The sequence below is a fragment of the Melopsittacus undulatus genome, chromosome 25 (assembly GCF_012275295.1).
Source record: "Melopsittacus undulatus isolate bMelUnd1 chromosome 25, bMelUnd1.mat.Z, whole genome shotgun sequence".
NCBI lineage: Eukaryota > Metazoa > Chordata > Aves > Psittaciformes > Psittaculidae > Melopsittacus > Melopsittacus undulatus.
This window is the reverse complement of record NC_047551.1, coordinates 27,073-49,102: the sequence shown is the minus strand read 5'-3', so window position 1 is coordinate 49,102 and position 22,030 is coordinate 27,073. Positions and strand designations below refer to the sequence as shown.

At 59.9% G+C, this 22,030-nt stretch overlaps 1 protein-coding gene, 1 long non-coding RNA gene and 1 other non-coding gene across 5 annotated transcripts; 1 reads left to right on the top strand and 2 right to left on the bottom strand.

Annotated features, from left to right (window-relative positions):
- The first annotated feature begins 7,659 nt into the window (after positions 1–7,659).
- On the top strand, positions 7,660–8,075 carry LOC117437660 (uncharacterized). The gene is made up of 3 exons (XR_004550486.1): positions 7,660–7,719; positions 7,807–7,865; positions 7,944–8,075. It is a non-coding gene; the product is annotated as an uncharacterized lncRNA (long non-coding RNA).
- An 897-nt stretch (positions 8,076–8,972) lies between these two features.
- TRNAT-AGU (transfer RNA threonine (anticodon AGU)) lies at positions 8,973–9,046 on the bottom strand. Its single transcript has one exon. It is a non-coding gene; the product is annotated as a tRNA-Thr (tRNA).
- A 7,302-nt stretch (positions 9,047–16,348) lies between these two features.
- Positions 16,349–21,662, bottom strand: LOC117437671 (AP-1 complex subunit sigma-1A). Of its 3 annotated transcripts, none has more exons than XM_034072230.1 (6): positions 21,480–21,662; positions 21,315–21,341; positions 20,014–20,192; positions 18,991–19,099; positions 18,271–18,408; positions 16,349–16,791 (listed from the first exon to the last, which is right to left on the bottom strand). In XM_034072230.1, the coding sequence occupies exons 2-6, from the start codon at positions 21,315–21,317 to the stop codon at positions 16,744–16,746; spliced, it is 477 nt and encodes a 158-aa protein (XP_033928121.1). In that variant the 5' UTR covers positions 21,318–21,341; positions 21,480–21,662; the 3' UTR covers positions 16,349–16,743. The 3 variants fall into 3 exon arrangements, with proteins under 3 accessions (XP_033928121.1, XP_033928122.1, XP_033928123.1); XM_034072231.1 differs by having other exon boundaries at positions 21,506–21,662; XM_034072232.1 differs by having other exon boundaries at positions 21,618–21,635.
- Positions 21,663–22,030: the final 368 nt, after the last annotated feature.

Below are 22,030 nucleotides of genomic sequence, written 5' to 3'. Positions count from 1 at the left end.
ATCCCACCTGGTCCCATCCCATCCCATCCCATTCTATCCCATCCCATCCTATCCCATCCCATCCCATCCTATCCTCATGTCTCCTGAGGGATTCAGGTGATGCTGACCCATCACATGTGGGGTGGGAGTAGAACCTTCTCTCCCAGGTCTCTATCCCATCTCACCATCCCCATCCCACCCCCTTCCCACCACCCCCTTCTTATCATCCCCTTCCCCATCCTACCATCCCCATCCCATTCCACCATCCTTTTCCTACTGCCCCATTGCACCACCCTCATCCCACCAACCCCATATTACAACCCCTTCCCACCATCCCCATGCAACCATCCCACCATCCCCTTCCCATCCCCAACCATCCCACCATCCCCATGCCCATCCCGTTCCCACCATCCCCATCCCACCATCCCCTTCCCACCATCCCCTTCCCATTATCCCCATCCCCATCCTCATCCCACCATCCCCTTCTCACCATCCCCATCCCAACATCCCCACCTGTATCCCACCATCCATCCCATCCCCATCCCACCACCCCCATCCCCATCCCATCCCTATCCCACCATCCCCATCCCATCTCCATCCCACCATCCCCATCCCATCCCCATCCCACCCCCCTATCCCACCCCATGCCCCCATAACCCTGCTGTCCCCAGCTCCCTGTGACAACGGTGGTACCCTGGTGGGACCCGTCTGCCTGTGTCCTCCTGGCTACAACGGGACCCATTGCGAGCACTGGGACCCCTCGCAGGCCTGCCACAACGGTGGCACCGCTGTGGGCACCCAGTGCTACTGCCCCCCGGGGTATGGGGGTCCCCTCTGTGAGCACCCCAATGCCACCAGTGCCTGTAGGAATGGGGCCACCGCGTTCGGCACCTCCTGCCTCTGCCCCCCGGGGTACTGGGGAGATGTTTGCCAGCACCAGTATGAGGTCAGCTCCTGTTTCAATGGGGGGACGTTGGTGGATGGGGGCTGTCGTTGCCCCCCAAGTGCTTGGGGACCTCGGTGTGAGTGCACCGGCCCCACGGCCACCACCGCGGCCGTCACCGTGGTCACCAAGGTGGGCACGGAGGTGGTCTCGGTGACGATGGTGTCCATGGAGCACAGCACACGTCCCATGGAGGGTGATGTCCTGACCAGTGTGGAGAGGAGCAGGGTGGTCATGGACAGCACCACTGTGGCCATGGAGAGGAGCACCATGGTCATGGACAACACCACTATGGCCATGGAGAACAACACCATGGTCATGGACAACACTACCATGGTCATGGAGAGGAGCACCATGGCCACAGGAGAGACAACCATAGAGCGGAACACCACAGCCAACCCTATGGAGAGGAGCACCATGGTCATGGACAACACCACAGCCAACCCTATAGAAGGTAACACCATGGCCATGGAGAGGAGCACCATGGCCACACTAGAGACAACCACAGAGGGGAACAGCACAGCCAGACCTATAGAGAGGAGCACCATGGTCATGGACAACACCACCACATCCATGGACAGTGACACCACAGCCATGGAGAGAAGCACCATAGAGGGGAACAGCACAGCCAATCCCATGGAGAGGAGCACCATGGTCATGGGTAACACCACTGTGGCCATGGAAAACAGCACTGCAGACATGGAAAACAGCACCATGGCCAACCCTATGGACAGGAGCACAATGGTCATGGAAACCAACACCATGGCCAACCCTATGGAGAAGAACACAACGGCCAACTCCATAGATGGTAACACCACGGCAACCTTGGAGACCAACACCATGGTCATGGAGAGGAGCACCGTGGCCACACTGGTGACCCCCATAGAGGGGAACACCACGGCCAACCCTATGGATAGCACCACCATGGTCATGGATAACACCACCATGGTCATGGATAACACCACCACGGTCATGGATAGCACCACCATGGTAATGGATAACACCACCATGGTAATGGATAACACCACCATGGTCATGGATAACACCACCATGGTCATGGATAACACCACCACTGTCATGAACAACACCACCATGGTCATGGATAACACCACCATGGTCATGGATAACACCACCACTGTCATGGATAACACCACCATGGTCATGGATAGCACCACCACTGTCATGGATAACACCACCACGGTCATGGATAACACCACCACGGTCATGGATAACACCACCATGGTCATGGATAACACCACCATGGTCATGGATAACACCACCACGGTCATGGATAACACCACCACGGTCATGGATAACACCACCACGGTCATGGATAACACCACCACGGTCATGGATAACACCACCATGGTCATGGATAGCACCACCATGGTCATGGATAACACCACCATGGTCATGGATAACACCACCATGGTCATGGATAACACCACCATGGTCATGGATAACACCACCACGGTCATGGATAACACCACCATGGTCATGGATAACACCACCATGGTCATGGATAGCACCACCATGGTAATGGATAACACCACCACGGTCATGGATAACACCACCACGGTCATGGATAACACCACCACATCCATGGAGAGCATCCTCAAGACTCCCAGCAGAGCCACTGCCACCCCAGCTCCAACTCAACCCAACACCACCCACAACATCCCCACTGGTGCCACCACAGCGTGCGTTGGGACCTGCACCAGCCCCACCACCGTGTCCACCACCGACACCCCATGGTCCTCTCCAAGCAGCATCACCACCACCATCACCAACAGCACCATGGCCACATTCTGCCTCTACCTCCCGCATGGGTCCAGCCCTCCAGCCAGTGGGTGATGTGGTGGTGGGGACGTGGGGTGGTGGGGACGTGGGGTGGTGGGGTCTCCACTGGGGTAATGGGTTCTCCATGGGGCTGATGGGTTCCCCATTGGGGTGTTGGGTTCTCCATGGAGTGATGGGCTCTCTATGGGGCTGATGGGTTCTCTATGGGGGTGATGGGTTCTCTATGGGGGTGATGGGCTCCCCATTGGGGTGTTGGGTTCTCCATGGTGTTGACGGGTTCTGTATGGGGCTGATGGGTTCTCCATGGGTCTGATGGGTTCGCTATGGGGCTGATGGGTTCCCCATGGGGTTGATGGGTTCTCCATAGGTCTGATGGGTTCTCCATGGGTCTGATGGGTTCTCTATGGGTCTGACGGGGTCTCTATGGGGCTGATGGGTTCTCTATGGGGCTGATGGGTTCCCCATGGGGTTGATGGGTTCTCCATAGGTCTGATGGGTTCTCCATGGGTCTGATGGGTTCTCTATGGGTCTGACGGGGTCTCTATGGGGCTGATGGGTTCTCTATGGGGTTGATGTGTTCTCTATGGGGCTGATGGGTTCCCCATGGGGTTGATGGGTTCTCCATAGGTCTGATGGGTTCTCCATGGGTCTGATGGGTTCTCTATGGGTCTGACGGGGTCTCTATGGGTCTGATGTGTTCTCTATGGGGTTGATGGGTTCCCCATGTGTCTGATGTGTTCCCCATATGTCTGACGTTCTCTCCATGGGGCTCCCCCCCCCCATCTCCCACAGTCTCCTGCCTTCACGGCGGCGTCCCCAGCACCACCTCCCCCCTGTGCCTCTGCCCCCCTGGTTACTCAGGCCCCCGATGTGAGACCCCCGACCCCTCCACGCGCTGCTCCGACGGCAGCACCGCAGTGGGGCCAAGATGCCTCTGCCCCCCCGGGCTCACCGGGACCCGCTGTGACCTCCCCGACCCCTCCGGTGCCTGCGGTAACGGGGGCACCGCTGTGGGCACCGGATGCTTCTGCCCACGGGGGTTCTATGGGGAGCGGTGCCAGAGCGGCCCCGATGGGCATGGGAGCAGCGAGGTGACACAGAGCAGCCCCAGTACCACCATGGGCAGAACCAGTACTGCTGTGGGCAGAACCAGTACTGCCGTGGGCAGAACCAGTACTGCTGTGGGCAGAACCAGTACTGCTGTGGGCAGAACCAGTACTGCCGTGGGCAGAACCAGTACTGCTGTGGGCAGAACCAGCACCGCAGGTTGGGGGGTGCTGTGGGGGGTGGGCATTCATGGCAAGGGGTCAAGGGTGCGGTGGATGGAGGTGGGATGGGGATGGGATGGGGATGGGTGGGGTGGAGGTGGGATGGGATGGATGGAGATGGGATGGGGATGGGATGGAGATAGAGATAGAAATGGAGATGGAGATGGAATGATGTAATGGGGTGGGTGGGATGGGTGGGGTGGGTGGGATGGGAAGAGATGGAGATGGGATGAGATGTGATGGGATGGATGGGATGGGATGTAATGGAGATGGAGATGGGATGGTGTGATGAGGTGGGTTGGGTGGATGGAGATAGAGATGGGATGGGATGGAGATGGAGATGGGAAGAGATGGGATGGGATGGAGATGGATGGTGTGAGATGGGATGGGATGGAGATGGAGATGGGAAGAGATGGGATGGAGATGGATGGTGTGGGATGGGATGGGATGGAGGTGGATGGTGTGAGATGGGATGGGATGGAGATGGATGGTGTGGGATGGGATGGATGGGATGGCAAAGGAAGCTCAGCGCTGAGCCCACCACCAATGGGACACCCCAGGCTGCTGTTGGTGGGACCAGGCGCTTGGTGGGGACCCAACTGCATGGACCTGGGGGTGAATCCCACAGGAGGCAATGGGGCCCACAGGAGATGTGTCTGTGCCCTTGTCCCCACAGAGCCCTGCCAGAACGGGGGTCACTGGCTGGGAACCGGTTGTCTCTGCCCCCCCAATGTGATTGGAGACCAGTGCCAGTTCGGAGCACCCACCATCAACATCACAGCAGGTAACAGAGGGTGATGGAGGGGACGGAGAACCCCCTTGTCCCCCACAGGGACACCCCATGGGATGCCCCATCCCACCCCATCCCATGCAGCGCTGGGCCCCTCTGTGGCCATGCTGGCGCGTGTCACCAACCGGGACTTCCTGGACACCATGGGGGACCCCTCATCCCACACCTACCGCAGCTTCGTGGGGGAGTTCAGCCGCACGGTGAGGACCTATGGGGGGTCCTCACCCCAAAGGGTTTGGGGACAGCTCCATGGGGCAGCCCAATGTGGGGCTGTTGGTGACGGGGGTCTCCATGGCTCCAGATGGACCAGGTCTACCAGAACATCTCCTGGTACCGTGGTACCCATGTCCTGGCACTGGAGTGAGTGTGCGGTGGGATGGGATGGGGATGGGATGGGATGGGGATGGGATGGGGATGGGGATGGGATGGGGATGGGGATGGGATGGGATGGGGATGGGGATGGGATGGCACAGGATGGGGATGGGAGGGGATGGGATGGGGATGGGGTTGGGATGGATGGAGTGGGATGGGAATGGGATGGCACAGGATGGGATGAGGATGGGTTTATACAGGACGCAATGGGGATGGTATGGGATAGGATGGGATGAGATGGGATGGGGATGGGATGAGATGGGATGGGGATGGGATGGGATGGGTGTGGGGATGGGATGGGATGAGATGGGAATGGGATGTGTATGGGATAGGATAGGAAGGGATGGAGATGGAGATGGGGATGGGATGGGTATGGGATAAGATAGGATGGGATGAGGATGGAGATGGGGATGGGGATGGGATGGGATGGGGTAGGATGGGATGGGATGGGATGGGATGGGGGTGGGGATGGGGATGGGATGGGATGGGGTAGGATGGAGCTGTTGAGGAGCCCCACACCACTGCCCCACAGAAGAGGCAGTGTACTGGTGACTTACAAAGTCCTCCTGGACCCACCACACGGAGACACCAACATCCAGCATCGTGCCCAGGAGCTGCTGGAAGCTGCTCAGCCCCACAACTGCAGCCATGGGGCAGGTAGGACCCAGGGGCCCACACATGGTCCCTCCACATCTCTGGTGCCTTCCCATAACCACTGCTCCCTCTCCAGATGGGCTTTGCTTCAGCACGGTCAGAGCTGCCGACCCCAAGGAGCCCAATGCCACTGGTGAGCATGAGGACACCACTGGGACACCATGGGGACAATATGGGGACACCATTGGGACATGATGGGGACACCATGGGGACATCATGGGGACACCATTGGGGTATCATGGGGATACCATGGGAACACCGTTGGGTATCATGGGGATACCATGGGGACACCACTGGGACATGATGGGGACACCACTGGGACATGATGGGGACACCATTGGGGTATCATGGGGATACCATGGGAACACCGTTGGGTATCATGGGGATACCATGGGGACACCACTGGGACACCATGGGGACACCACTGGGACATGATGGGGACACCATGGGGACACCATTGGGATATCATGGGGACACCACTGGGACACCACTGGGACACCATGGGGACACCATGGGGACACCATTGGGATATCATGGGGACACCACTGGGACACCATGGGGACACCATGGGGACACCACTGGGACATCATGGGAACACCATTGGGGTATCATGGGGACACCATTGGGGTATCATGGGGAAACCATGGGGACTCCATGGAGACACAATGGGGACACCATGGGGACTCCATGGGGACCCAGTTTGGGTCTGGACTGGCCTGACCGGAGCTTCTCCATGCAGAGCTGTGCAGGAGCCTCGCACCCCCTGCCTTCAGTAGGTTCTACCACCCCGTCCGCATAGGGGGTAGTGTCCTCTGTGTCACCAACTGCACCCCCAACGTCCCTGGCACCATCGACTGCGGTCCCGGGCTCTGCCGGGTGACAACGGAGGGTCCCCAATGCTTGTGAGTGAACCAATCCCCCCAGAGCCACCACAAACCCAACACCCAACCGTTGACACCAACACCCAGCCACTGACTCCAACACCCAACCATTGACACCAACACCCAACCATTGATATCACCAACCAACCACTTACATCAACACCCAACCATTGACTCCAACACCCAACCACTGACTCCAACACCCAACCATTGATATCACCAACCAACCACTTACATCAACACCTAACCATTGACACCAACACCCAACCACTGACTCCACACCCAGCCATTGACATCAACAACCAACCACTGACCATCAACACCTAACCATCGACACCAACACCCAACCATTGATCCCAGCATGGAGCTCCTCCATGAAATGTCACCTTCTGCAGCTGTCCGACTGTGTCCTGGTTCCTGACCTCTGGTGGCCGTTGCCAGACCCACATCAGCCAAGTGGGGCTGGGGCTGGGTGTGGGGCTGGGGCTCCTCGTCCTGCTCCTGCTCTGCATTGGTCTCTCCATCTGCTTGGCCAAGAAGAAGAAGACATCAACTGGAGACAGGTGAAAGGACCAAGAGGGGCTCTAGTGGGGGGCCCAAGGGGGACACTTGGGGGTGGTACTGAGTTGGGTTGTCCATTGACCACCAACACCCAACCATTGGCTCCAACACCCAACCATTGACTCCAGCATCCAGCTATTGATCACCAACACCCAACTATTGACCACCAACACCCAACTATTGACCACCAACACCCAACTATTGACCCCAACACCCAGCCATTGACCACCAACACCCAACCCTTGCCCCCAACACCCCATCACTGACCCCAACACCCAACCATTAACCCCAACACCCAACCATTTCCTCTATGGGGCTGGGGGAGTTGAAGACCTCAGTGTCAGAGCCCATGAGCTCCACATGGGACCTCAATCGGTTCCTACAGCATCTCCATTGAGGACAACCCCCGGCGCAACCCTCGTGCCACTGGCATCTACCATGTCAACAGCAGAAGGTCCCCACCACCAAAAGGTGACCCCCGTTGGGAGTGGGGGGACACAACCCCATGTCTATGGTGAGGACACCCCACCAGAGCTTCATCTCACTTCCCTCTTTCAGATCCCTATAGACACAGCTCCTATAGACCCAGTGTGGACGTGGCAGCCCCCACCACACCGGTAGGCTCTTGGTGCTTCACCATGGACGTGGTGATGGGGTGGCCAACCCCATCTTCACTGCTCCAACCCCTCTTGTAGGTGATGGTAGAAGATCCACCATCCCTGTGACCTGAAGAGCTCTGTGGTGGGGCCTGAGGCTTTGTTGGTGTCTGCATCATGGTGGGACAACAACCAAAGGCAACCAACCATTGACCACAACACGCAACCTGTTGACCCCAACATCCAACCATTGACCACCAACACCCAAGCATTGACCACAACACCAAACCATTGACCACCAGCATCCAACCATTGACACCAACACCCAACCATTGACCACCAACCAAGACCCCAACACAGACAAAGGGGGTATATGGTCCTCAGTGATGGAGGGGGGCTCCCCCATGGTTCCTGGGGGAATCCTCACTGGAGAGGCCATCCCGGTGGTTGGATGGGGCTCTATGGAGCTCATGGGGCTTCACCATGAGAACAATGATATTTATTAACAGGTTCATTCCATCTCTTGAGCGTCTCCATTGGGTTTTGGGGTCACATTTGTGGGTTTGGAGCCCCATGTGGTGGCTCTGTGGGACCATTCCAAGCTCCAAGGGCTGGAATTGCGCTGGGAAGGTCCAACCAGGAACCAGGCACATGGGACCCCATCCTAACCCCATTCCAGCTCCATCCCAGCACAATCCCAACTACATCCCAGCTTCATCCATTCCCCATCCTAATCCCATCCGAGCCCCATCCATTCCCCATTCCAGCCCATCCCAACCCCATCCGAGCCCCATCCTAACCCCATCTCATTCCCATCCCAACCCCATCCAAGCCCCACCCCATTCCCATTCCAGCCCCCCCCATCCCACCCCAGTCAAATCCCCCACTTCCAGCCCATCTGAACCCCATTCAAACCCCATCCTAACCCCATCTCATTCCCATCCCATCCCCATCCCATCCCCACCCCATTCCCATCCCCCACTTCCAGCCTCCAGTCGCCACCAGCTCCATTTCCCTCCAATCCCAAATTCCAGCCCATTTCCATGCCCCCCCCCCCATTCCAATTCCAGACCCCAATTCCCTTTATTCCCCCCCAAAAACCACGTCCCCCCCCCCCATGGCACCAAAAGGCACCGCTGGGATTCGAACCCAGGATCTCCTGTTTACTAGACAGGCGCTTTAACCAACTAAGCCACGGCGCCGCCTGCCGCAGCTGCGCGCACGGCGCCGCATACTGGCCCCGCCGGCTGCGCGCATGCGCGGGCAGCGGAGGGCTGGGGAATGGGATGGGTAAAGGGGGGGGAATGGGAAGGATAAGGGGGGGAATGGGGATAATGGGAGGGAATGGGGGGGAATGGAGGGGATAATGGGGGATAAAGGTGGGAATGGGAATAATGGGGGGAATGGGAGGGAATGGGGGGAATGGAGGCGATAATGGGGGGATAAAGAGGGGGAATGGGGGGAAAGGGGATAATGGGAGGGAATGGGGGGAATGGGGAGTAATGGGGGTGCAATGGGGGTTAATGGTAGGTAATGGGGTAATGAGGGGTGCGGGGGGGGGGTGATGGGGGGGTTGGGCAGTGGGGGAGGGTGATGTAAAAGAGGGGTGCAACGAGGGGGGTGCACGTGCAATGTGGGGGGGGGGGGGGCACGATCCACACCGGCCCCTACCCGGGGGGGTCTCGAACCCGGGTCCTTGTGGTCCCCGGGCGGAGGCGCTGCTATGGAGCCATGGGAGGGTGGGGGGAGGGGTCTGGGTCCCTAACGACGGCTGCCATGGCAACGGCGGATGCTCGGTCCGTAGCAACGGCTGCCGTGGTAACTGGGGGATGCTCCGTGCGTAGCAACCGTTGGCATAGCAACAGGGGGATGCTGGGTACCGAGCAGCGGCTGCCATGGCAACGGGGGAGGGGGAATGCTACGTCCCTAGCAACGGCTGCCATGGCAACGGGAGAGGATGCTAAGCCCCTAACAGCGGTTGCTATTGCAACAGGGGGGTCCCTCGCAACCGGTGGCCTAGCAACAGGGGGATGCTCGGGCCGTGGCAACGGCTGCCATGGCAACGGGAGGGGGGGGGTCAGGGTCACCCCCAAGGGCGGGGGGGAGGGGGGGTGTCCGCTCCTCCCGCTGCAGTAGGAGACCCCTCCACGTGATCCCGAGGTGATGTCACCGCTGCCCCTCCCCCCCCCCCAACCTCTCGGGGGGGGGCGCGTATGCCGCAGGGTGAATCATCCACGGGAGGCAGCGGGGGGGGCCCCAGCCCCATAGAGACCCCAAAAGGCCCCTATAGAACTCCCCAAGCCCCCTATAGGTCCTCTCCCGGAACCTATAGACCCCCCAAAGATGCCTATAGACCCTTCCCCGGACCGTATATACCCCCAAAGCCTCCTATAAACTCTCCCAATGACCCTATAGACTCTCCCAGAGGCCCCTATAGACCCCACAGAGCCCCCTATAGACCCTTCCTCAGACCATATAGGCCCCCAAAGGCCACTATAGACCCCCCTAAAGCCCCCTATGGACCCCCTAAAGCCCCCTATAGACCTTCCCCCGGATGCTATAGACCCCAAAAGGCCCCTATAGACCCCCCCCCAGACCCTATAGATGCTCCAAAGACCCCTATAGACCATCCCCGGAGCATATAGACACCCCAAAGCCCCCTATAGACCCTCTCCCGACCATAGAGACCCCCAAAGGCCCCCATAAAGGCCCCCAAGCCCTATTAACGCCATGAAATCCACAATAGAGCCTTCCCCAGCCCCTGTAAACCCCCACCAAGTCCCATATGGACACCCAGGCATCTATAGAACCCCAAAAGTCCCTTCTACATCCGCACCCAGGTCCTATAGACCCCCCTAAACCTCCTATAGAGCCCCTAGAAGACCCCCCTCAGCCCCTATGCAACCCCTCCGAGGCTCTCTACAGCCCACGTCAAGCTCCTATAGGGCTCCCCCAGCCCCTATAGAGTCCCTCCAAACCTATACATGGGCCCCCCCTTCAGTTAACCCTACCAAGCCCTATACATGACCCATACAGCCCCCTCCTCCCTATATACCCCTCATACACATTCCCACCCCCTATCCACCCCCATTCTCCCTATACACCCCTTACACGATTTCCCACCCCCATCCACCCCCATTCCCTATATCCCCCATTCACCTTCCCACTCATATCCACCCCCTTGTTCCCTATATCCCCCATTCACCTTCCCACTCATATCCACCCCCTTGTTCCCTATATCCCCCATTCACCTTCCCACCCCTTATCCACCCCCTTATTCCCTATATCCACCATTCACCTTCCCACCCCCTTATTCCCTATATCCCCCATTCACCTCCCCCCCCTCTCTCCCTATACCCCCATACCCCCCCGTTGCTGAGGCAGCTGCAGCAATTAGTGACTCATCCCCCCCCCATACCCCCCCTCTATAGGTGGGGGAGGCGTCGGAGCTCTATAAGGCCCCCCCCCCCATCACCTACACACCCCCCCCCCAGTACAGCTGCATTGGTGAGTCACCTCCTCCCGCAGTGCTGGCCGGGGGGGGGCACCTATAGGGAGGCCTACAGGGGTGGCTGGAGGGACATATAGGTGCATGGGGGTGCGCATATAGACAGGCTGCGGGTGGACCCACGTGTGTGTGCAAGCTTCACCCTATAGGAACACGCATGCAGACCTATACATGTGTGTGTATGTGTAGGTACGCACGTATAGGCACCTATAGGCACGTATATGCACATGTATAGATGCACGTATAGACACGTATGTGCACCCTCCCCATAGGTATATGTACACAAGGGTGGGGGAAGCGATGTTCTGGGGGTGACCTTGGGGTTTCTATAGGGCGTGTGCAGTGCTATGGGGCCTGTATGTATGTGGAGGGGGTGTATAGGGGGGTGTGTATAGGAGGATGGGGGGTAGGGGGTGTGTATAGGGATATGGGGGTGTATAGGGGCTGTGTGTACGGAGGTGTATAGGGTACTGGGTGGCATGGGGGATGTAGGGGATGCCTATAGAGGTGTATGGCGGTGTGTGTGTATAGGAGCATGGGGTATATGGGTTTGTGTGTGCACAGTGGTACTGGGTGGCACGACTGTGTGTGTGTAGGGGTTGTATAGGGCCGTATGCGTGTATAGGGGGGTGTATAGGGGTCTCTGTTTGTAACGGTGTGTATAGGGCTGTGTGTGTGTAGGGGGTCTATAGGGGTCTATGTGTGTAAGGGGGTGTACAGGGCTGTGTGTGTGTGTAGGGGGTCTATAGGGGTCTGTGTGTGTGTAGGGCGCATATAGGTATGGGGGTGCATAGGGATGTATGTGTGTGTAGGGGGGTGTATAGAAGCCTGTGTGTGTATAGGAGGCTGTATATGGGATGGGGGTGCATAGGGCTCTATGTATGCATAGGGGCTGTATAGGGAACGGGGGGGGTGTGTGTGTGTGTGTGTAACACCCCCCCCATTCATTCATCCCCCCTCGCTCATTCATCCCTCGCTGGGACCTCTGCGCATGCGCGAACCTCCCCCCCCCCCCCCCCCCCCCCCCTTTTTCCCAGGCCCGGCCGGATTTTATGAATGGGCCATTGACGTCAATGGAGACCCCCCACGTGGGGCCCCGCGCGTATAAAGGGGGCGGTGCCGCCGCTGTCCAGGGTGCTGAAGGGCGAGACGGCGGCGACGGCCGCGACCCCCTCCCCTTTTATCGCGATACCCCCCCCCGTTATCGCGATACCCCCCCCCGTTATCGCGACCCCCCCTCCCCATCCGCACGGAGCATCGAGCCCCCCCTCCCCCCCATCGACATCCATCGGCCCCCCCCCCCACAGATTGGAAGAAGGGGGGGGTGAAGGGAGAGACCCCGGATCTGCAGAGACCCCCCCGGAGCCGGTAAATAGCGCTTGACACCCCCCCCCCCGGACCCCGTTATTGGGTGAGGGGGTGGGGACGGAAGGGGTCCCCCCCCCGGACCCCGTTATTGGGTGGGGGGGGGGTGGGGATGGAAGGGTTCCCCCCCCCGGACCCCGTTATTGGGTGGGGGGGGGGGTGGGGATGGAAGGGACCCCCACCCCCCCCGGACCCCGTTATTGGGTGGGGGGGGTGGGGATGGAAGGGTTCCCCCCCCGGACCCCGTTATTGGGTGGGGGGGTGGGGATGGAAGGGTTCCCCCCCCCGGACCCCGTTATTGGGTGGGGGGGGGGGTGGGGATGGAAGGGTTCCCCCCCCCGGACCCCGTTATTGGGTGGGGGGGGGGGGTGGGGATGGAAGGGGTCCCCCCCCCCGACCCCGTTATTGGGTGGGGGGGGGGGGGGGGGGATGGAAGGGGTCCCCCCCCCCCGGACCCCGTTATTGGGTGGGGGGGGGGGGTGGGGATGGAAGGGGTTTTCCCCCCCCCCCCCCGTTCCCAAATGGGGTTTTGGGGTGTGAAAAGGGGGGGATGGGGATGGAAGGGGTCGTGTGTCCCCCCCGTTCCCAAATGGGGTTTTGGGGGTCTGAAAGGGGGGGGGGTTCGATGGGGGAGGGGGCACACGCGTGTTTGTGTGTGTTCTATGGGGGGGTGCGTGTGTCGTGATGCGCGTGAGCTGTGTCATCACATGTTACATGTATGAGCTCGCGTGGACACGCGTGCGCACACGCCTCGCACATGCAACCCCCCCCCCCCCCCCCAGCATCGGGGACTTAGGGGGGGCAATGCATGGGGATGGGGGGGGCAGAGCATGCGGGTGAGCCCCAAATCTGTGGGGCGGGACAATTGGGACCCCCCCCCATCACTGCAGCACCCTGGGGGGCAGAGGTGGGATATGGGGATGGGGGGGGTCAGAGAAGCCCCATAAATGGGGGGGGGGCAGCGACCCCCAAAACTGAGCCTTGTGTCTTGTGTTCCCCCCCCCCCCATCACTGCATCAACCAGAAAGTGGGGGTGCCGGGGGGATGGGGGGGGGGACATGGGGAGGGGGACATGGGGGGCTATGGGGTGTGTGGAGGGGGGACATGGGGGTGTCCCTATGGGGGTCCCGGGGGGATCATGTAGAGGGGGCGGAGGGGGGGGGTCCCATAGGGGACACAAGGTCCCTGTAGCACACAGGGATGGTGCATTGGGGGGAGGGATGAACCCCACATTGGGGCTCATCCCTCCCCATCCCATATCCTTCCTGTGCCCCCCATCCCTCTTGTACCCCCCATCCTCACATCCCTCCTGTGTCCCCCCTTTCCTCTTGTGCCCCCCCATCCTGTGCTCCTCATTCCCCCATCCCTCCTGTCCCCCCCATCCTCACATCCCTCTTGTGCCCCCCCATTCCTTCTGTACCCCCCCATTACCCCCATCCCTCCTGTCCCCCCCATCCCTCCCGTGCCCCCCATCCCTCCTGTATCCCCCCGTGCCCCCCATCCCTCCCGTCTCCCCCATCCCTCCTGTGCCCCCCATCCCTCTTGTGCCCCCATCCCTCCTGTACCCCCCATTCCCCCATCCCTCCCATGCCCCCCACCCCTCCTGTACCCCCCATCCCTCCTGTCCCCCCCACCCCTCCTGTCCCCCCCATCCCTCCTGTACCCCCCATTGCCCCATCTCTCCTGTCCCCCCCCGTACCCCCCATTCCACCCCCCCCCCCCCATGCCCCCCCAGGCCCCATGGCTCCCCGTGCCCGCCCCCTCCGCAGCGCCGCTCTGCTGCTCTCCATCACCCTCCTCGTCCAGAGCCACCCCAAACCCTCCCCTCGTGCCCCCCCCCCCACCGCCCCATCCCCCCCCCCCCACTCCTTGAGCAGGCGCTCGGCCCCCCCGGCCCCACAGCCCGAGGCTGTGCTGCAGGAGCTGGAGGAGCTGGGACGGCTCCGAGCCGAAGCCAAACGGGAACGGGAACAACGGGAGCAACGGGAACGGGGCTGGGCCAGCTCCCGGCAGCTGCGGCAGCAGCAGAGCCTCGAGCACCGGTTGCTGGAGCGCCGGTACCAGGAGCTGGCCGAGAGCCGGCGCCAGGCGCAGGCAGCCAGGAAGGCAGCGGCCGAGGAGGAGAGGTTGGCGGATCTGGCGTCGGATCTGCTCCTGCGGTACCTGCTGCGGGGAGCGGGGGGCGAGGACAAGAGGTCCGAGGAGGAGGATGGGATGGATGGGAATGGGATGGAACGGGATGGGATGGATGGGGATGATGGGGATGGGATGGATGGGGATGATGGGGAGGGGATGGATGCAGGGTTTGAAGCAGGAGACAACAGGGGTGGGAAGGGGAAAGGGAGGTTTGAAGGCAATGAGGGGTTCGAAGGCAACGGGGGGTTGGAGGACAATGAGATCCTGCCAAGAGGGGAGATGATCCCAAGAGGTGGGATGATCCCAAGAGGTGGGATGATGCCAAGGGGGGAGATGCTTCCAAGAGGCAGGATGAGCCCAAGAGGGGAGATGCTCCCAAGAGGCAATGAGATCCCATTGGGTACCAATGACATCGCAATGGGTACCAATGACATCCGAATGGGCACCAACGCCATCCCAATGGGTACCAATGACATCCCAATGGGTACCAATGACATCGCAATGGGTACCAACGCCATCCGAATGGGCACCAATGACATCCCAATGGGTACCAATGACATCCGAATGGGCACCAACGACATCAGAATGCGCACCAACGACATCCCAATGGATTCCAATGACATCCCAATGGGTACCAATGACATCCCAATGGGCACCAATGACATCCCATTGAGCTCCAATGACATCCCAATGGATTCCAATGACATCCCAATGGATTCCAACGAGCTCCAGCCTCAGGACCCGGCCGAGGTGGACGACCTGGACCCCGGTACCATTGACCAGCTCATTGAGCTCTCCAGTAAGCTCCATCTCCCTGCGGACGACGTGGTCGACATCATCCATGACGTGGAGCAGAAGCGCAAGGAAGAGGCCACCATTGGGGCCCCCCCTCGGCTCATCCATCCCCCCCCCCCCCGGCCCCATAGCCGCCCCATTCCCATATCCAACCGCATTCCAGGCCGGACTTTCCTGCCCCCCCCGCGCCGGCCCCCACCCCCCCTTCGGGATCGGGAGCTGCAGCGGTACCTGGAGAGGGTTTTGGGGGGCCCCCCCCAAGGGGTTTCCATAGCGGGGGGGGGCACAACCCCTCCATTAGGACCCCCCCCCATTTATCCTGCTTGGGTGTTGTGTTCCTCCCCATTCCCATTGCTGAACCCCCCCCCCCATGTACCCCAATTCCAGCTCCGGACCCCACAATTCCATCCCAGTTTCAGCCCTGGAATTGCCCCATTTCCAGCCCTAGACCCCCCCCCCCCCCCCCACTTCCTCCCCTCCATCCCCCCCCCCCAATTCCAGCCCTAGAGACCCCCCCATGGGGGGGGTGTAAATACCCCATCATTGACTTTTGCTATCGAATAAAAGCGACTATTTTAGTACGAGTTACCCTCGATCCTGGGGGGGGCCCCCCCAAAACCCCCCCCCCCCACATCCCCATATTGGCCCCATGACCCCCCCACTATAACCCAGTACCCCCCCAAAAGCACCCAAGACGGTGACGGGCTCCATAGGCTTTATTCCATAGGGGGGACAGCAAGAGGATGGTCCCATTATGGGGGGGGGGTCCCCAAATGAGTGACCCCCCCCAAAAGGACAAGGGGGGGTCCCTGTCACCCCCCCAGCACCCCAAAAAAGGGTCCCTTTAGGTGGGGGCACCCACTTGTGACCCCCCTCCCCCAAACCAGGGTCCATGGGGGGGGGCACAGGGACCCTGCAGCATTGCCCCCCCCAATAAGTGGGTGCCCCCCCCATATATATATATATTTACAGCTTAGGGGGGCCTTTTGGGGTGCCCCCCCTCCCTGTTGTTGTGTCCAGGGTTGGTCCCATGTGGATGAATGGGGGGGGAGGCCCATTAATATGGGGGTGTCCCCCCCCCCCAATAAGGGTGGGCTATGCCAGCCCCATCTCTTCCAGCACACTGCGGGGGGATTCGTCCTCCTATGGGGGGGGAAATGGGTCAGGGTTTGGGGGGGCACAAGGGGCAGGATAAATGGGAACCCCCCCCCCAGATGACATATAGGGGCCCTTATATATGGGGTGACAGCACCCACCTATGGGGGGACATAAAGAGAAGACCCCCCCCCAAACATATATGGGGGTGCCCTATATATGGAGTGATGCTGCTTACCCATGGGGGGGTCATAAAGAGGGGACCCTCCCCCTAAATGACACATTGGGGCCCCTTATACATGGGGTGACAGTGCCCACTTATGGGGGGGGCAAAGGGCACATATAGGGGATGTGGGGGGGGCACCACGGTCCTATGGGGGGGGGGTATGGGAGGAGTTGGGGTCTATAGGGGATGTTGGGGAATACCAGGACCTCATTGGTGGTCTACAGGGGACTTTAAGGGGGTTTCAAGACCCTATAGGGGGCTATAGGGGTGTTAGGGGTCTATAGGGGACTTTGGGGGGGTCAAGAGGACCTTATAGAGGGGGTCTATAGGGGATCTGGGGGGGCACCATGATCCTATGGGTGGGCTATAGGGGTATTAAGGGGCTATAAGGGACTTTGTAGGGGACCAGGACATCACAGGGGGATCTATAGGGGATCTGGGGGGGGGCACATGGGGGCTCTATGAGAGTAGTTGGGTTCTATAGGGGACACTTGAGGGGTACCAGGACTCTAAATGGGGCCTATAGGGGTGTTAAGGGTCCATAGGGGATCTTGAGGGGTGGGGGGCACCATGATGTTATAGGAGTGTTAAGGGGGGGGTACCAGGATGCTATATGAGGGGTGATATAGGGGAGTCTATAGGGGAAGCCTATAGGGGATTTTGGGGAGCACCAGCACCTCATGGTTGGGGAGGGGGGGACTATGGGAGCTGTTAAGGTCCCATTGGTCACCAGGACCCTATGGGGGGGGTGTTTCTGTGGGGGTCCATAGGTGAGTTTGGGGGGGTTCCATAGGACTGTTTGGAGGGTTCCATAGAGGTGTTTGGGGGGGTCCATAGGGGTGTTTGGGGGGGTCCATAGGGGTGTTTGGGGGTCCCATAAGGGTGTTTGGGGTATTCCATGGGTGAGTTTGGAGATTCCATAGGGGTGTCTGGGGGGTCCACAAGGGAGGTTTGGGATGTTCCATAGGGGTGCTATGAAGTGTTCCATAGGGGTGTTCCATAGGGATGCTATGGGGAGCTCCATAGGGATGCTATAGGGTGTTCCATAGGGATGCTATGGGGTGCTCCATAGGGGTGCTCCATAGGGGTGGATGGGGTGCTCCATAGGGGTGGATGGGGTGCTCCATAGGGATGCTATGGGGTGCTCCATAGGGATGCTATGGGGTGCTCCCTAGGGATGCTCCACAGGGATGCTATAGGGTGCTCCATAGGGATGCTATGGGGTGCTCCATAGGGATGCTCCATAGGGATGCTATAGGGTGCTCCATAGGGATGCTATGGGGTGCTCCCTGTGCCCTCACCTCCTGCAGCAGATCCGCCTGCTCGATGGCCTTGAGCACACTCTTCTTGGAGGTGTCCTGGATCTCTCCCCCCATGACGAACTCATCCAGGATGAAATAAGCCTTCTCGAAGTTGAAGATGATGTCGAGCTCACAGACCTGCAATGGGGACCTCACTGCATCCCATGGGATCCACCTCACTGCATCCCATGGACCTCACTGCATCCCATGGACCTCACTGCATCCCATGGGATCCACATCACTGCATCCCATGGGATTGACCTCACTGCATCCCATGGACCTCACTGCATCCCATGGGATGGACATCACTGCATCCCATGGGATCCACATCACTGCATCCCATGGACCTCACTGCATCCCATGGGATGGAGCTCACTGCATCCCATGGGATGGACATCACTGCATCCCATGGGATGGACATCACTGCATCCCGATCCCATGGCATGGACCTCACTGAATCCCAAGGGATCCACCTCACTGCATCCCGATCCCATGGGACAGAGCTTGGGGTGAGCCTGGGATGGCTTTGGGGTGACTATGTGGTGTCTATGGGGTGTCTATGGGGTGTCTATGGGATGTCTATGGGGTGTCTATGGGATGTCTATGGTGTGTCTATGGGGTGTCCATGGGGTGCCTATGGGGTGTCTATGGGGTGTCTATGGGATGTCTATGGGATGTCTATGGGGTGTCTATGGGGTGTCTATGGGGCGCCCCACTCACGCTGCCGAAGTACTTGTCGAGCAGCTCCACATAGCGGTGAATGAGCTCCAGGGTGATGAGTTCATTGTCCTGCCCCTCGATGGCGCAGCAGAAGTAGAGGCTGGCGTACCTGGGGGGGGCAGCAGGGATGGGGGGGCTGGAGCCAGAACCACCCTCAAACAGCCCCGAAACACACCCAAAACACCCTGAAAAACACCCAAAACACCCTAAAACACACCCGAAACACCCTGAAAAACATCCTAAAACACACCCGAAACACCCTGAAAAACACCCTAAAACACACCCAAAACACACCCAAAACACCCTAAAACACACCCAAAACACCCTGAAAAACACCCAAAACACCCTAAAACACCCTCAAACAGCCCCAAAACACCCTAAAACACACCCGAAACACACCCAAAACACCCTGAAAAACACCCAAAACACCCTAAAACACCCTCAAACAGCCCCAAAACACCCTAAAACACACCCGAAACACACCCAAAACACCCTCAAACAGCCCCAAAACACCCTAACACACACCCAGAACACCCTAAAACACACCCAGAACATCCCAAAACACCGTAAAACACCGTAAAACACACCCAAAACACCCCAAAACACACCCAAAACACCCTCAAACAGCCCCAAAACACATGAAAACATCCTGAAACACACCCAAAACTCCCTCAAACACCCTCAAACAGGTGTTTTCAGGTCGTTTTGGTGTGATTTTGGGGTGTTTTCAGGTGGTTTCTGGTGGATTTGGGGGTGGTTTGGGGTGTTTTGAGGTGATTTTGGGTGCATTTGGGAGTGGTTTTGGGTGGATTTCAGGTGGTTTTGGGTTGGTTTGGGTGTTTTTGGGTTGATTTCAAGTGGGCTTGGGTGGTTTTGGGGTGTTTTCAGGTGATTTTGGGGTGTTTTGAGGTGTTTTTGGCTGTTTTCAGGTGATTTTGGGCTGTTTTGGGGTGATTTTGGGCTGTTTTCAGGTTGTTTTCAGGTGTTTTCGGTGCTGTTTCGTCCCCCCTCATCTGCTGTCACCTCTTGTAAACCACCTTGAGGTCCCTCCACTCCAGGAAGCTGCACATCTTGGGCTTCCGCGCCAGCACCACCTGCATCAGCTCCCGCACCAGCTTCTTCTTGTCCCTGTCGGCCGTGGCCAGGAACCACTTCTGCAGGCGGAGCTTCCCCTGCCGGCTGAACAGCAGCATGAAGCGCATCTGCGGGGACAGCAGGCGCTGTGGGGCTGGGGGTCGCTATGGGGCTGGGGGGGATATGGGGCTGGGGGTCACTATGGGGCTGGGGGGCATCTGCGGGGACAGCGGGCGCTGTGGGGCTGGGGGTCGCTATGGGGCTGGGGGGCTCTATGGGGCTGGGGGGCGCTATAGGGCTGGGGATTGCTATGGGGCTGGAAAGGACATGGGGGTCACTGGGGGGATGGGGGGATGTGGGGGTCGCTGGGGGGATGGGGGGGATATGGGGCTGGAAAGGACATGGGGGTCACTATGGGGCTCGGGGGGATATGGGGGTCACTGTGGGGATGGGGGGGATATGGGGCTGGAAAGGACATGGGGGTCACTGTGGGACTGGAGGGGATGTGGGGGTCACTATGGGGCTGGGGGATATGGGGGTCGCTATGGGGCTGGGGGATATGGGGCTGGAAAGGACATGGGGGTCACTACGGGACTGGGGGGATGGCGGTCACTGTGGGGATGGGGGGGATATGGGGGTTGCTATGGGGCTGGAAAGGACATGGGGGTCGCTATGGGGATGGGGGGGATGTGGGGGTCACTATGGGGCTGGGAGGGGAACATGAAGGTCGCTATGGGGCTGGGGGATATGGGGGTCACTGTGGGGATGGGGGGGATATGGGGCTGGGAGAGATATTGGGGTCACTGGGGGGATGGGGGGGATATGGGGGTCACGCTGGGGATATGGGGGGCGCTGTGGGGCTGGGGGGGTGTGGGGGTTGCTAATGGGGATGGGGGGGATATGGGGCTGGAAAGGACATGGGGGTCACTATGGGGCTGGGGGGCACCTGGGGGGCGCTGTGGGGCTGGGGGGGGGTGTGGGGGTCACTATGGGGCTGGGGGATATGGGGCTGGAAAGGACATGGGGTTCACTATGGGGCTGGAGGGGATATGGGGGGCGCTGTGGGGCTGGAGGGGATGTGGGGGTTGCTGTGGGGCTGGGGGATATGGGGCTGGAAAGGACATGGGGGTCGCTATGGGGCTGGGTTCAGGACATGTACAACCCACAGGTGGTCACATGACACCCCTGGAGCACATGATCGCGCCCAGCGTAACCTCCCCTCCCTCCCTCCCTCCTCACCCCCCCCTCACCATAGCGGCGGTTCCGGTATCCCGGATGTTCCGGTGCTTCCGGTGTCCCGGATGTTCCGGTGTCCCGGATGTTCCGGTGCTTTCGGTATCCCGGATGTTCCGGTGCTTCCGGTGTCCCGGTGCTTCCGGTGTCCCGGATGTTCCGGTGCTTCCGGTATCCCGGATGTTCCGGTGCTTCCGGTATCCCGGATGTTCCGGTGTCCCGGATGTTCCGGTGCTTCCGGTGTCCCGGATGTTCCGGTGCTTCCGGTGTCCCGGATGTTCCGGTATCCCGGATGTTCCGGTGCTTCCGGTATCCCGGATGTTCCGGTATCCCGGATGTTCCGGTGCTTCCGGTGTCCCGGATGTCCCGGTGTTTCCGGTCTCCCGGTGCTTCCGGTGCTCCCGGTGTTCCGGTCTCCCGGTGCCGTTATCCCTCCGTTCCCGTTATCCCGTTCCCGTTATCCCGTTATCCGGACACCCCCAGGGCCCGATCCCGACCGTTCCGGGCCTCTCCTCACCTGCGCCTCACGCCAGGCCCCGCCGCACCGCGCATGCGCCGGGGCTTCCGGGGGCGGGGCCTGTTGCTGGGGGCAACGGGGTGAGGTGGGCGGGGATACCTCGGAGCGTTGCTATGGTAACGGGGGGCGGGGCTTCCTGGCAACGGTTGCTGGGGGCGTGGAGGTGTTTCCATGGCAACTGCAGGGCTCTTGTCGTGGAGTGGGGGTCTATGGGCT

Bases quoted from the DNA above. Each gene is read 5' to 3' on its own strand.
- LOC117437671 (XM_034072230.1), bottom strand. The intron at 18,409-18,990 runs GTGAGTGGGGCG...TCCCCATTGCAG, and splicing joins TCGACAAGTACTTCGGCAGC to GTCTGTGAGCTCGACATCAT. The intron at 16,792-18,270 runs GTGAGGGCACAG...CCCCCCCCATAG, and splicing joins AGGCGGATCTGCTGCAGGAG to GAGGACGAATCCCCCCGCAG.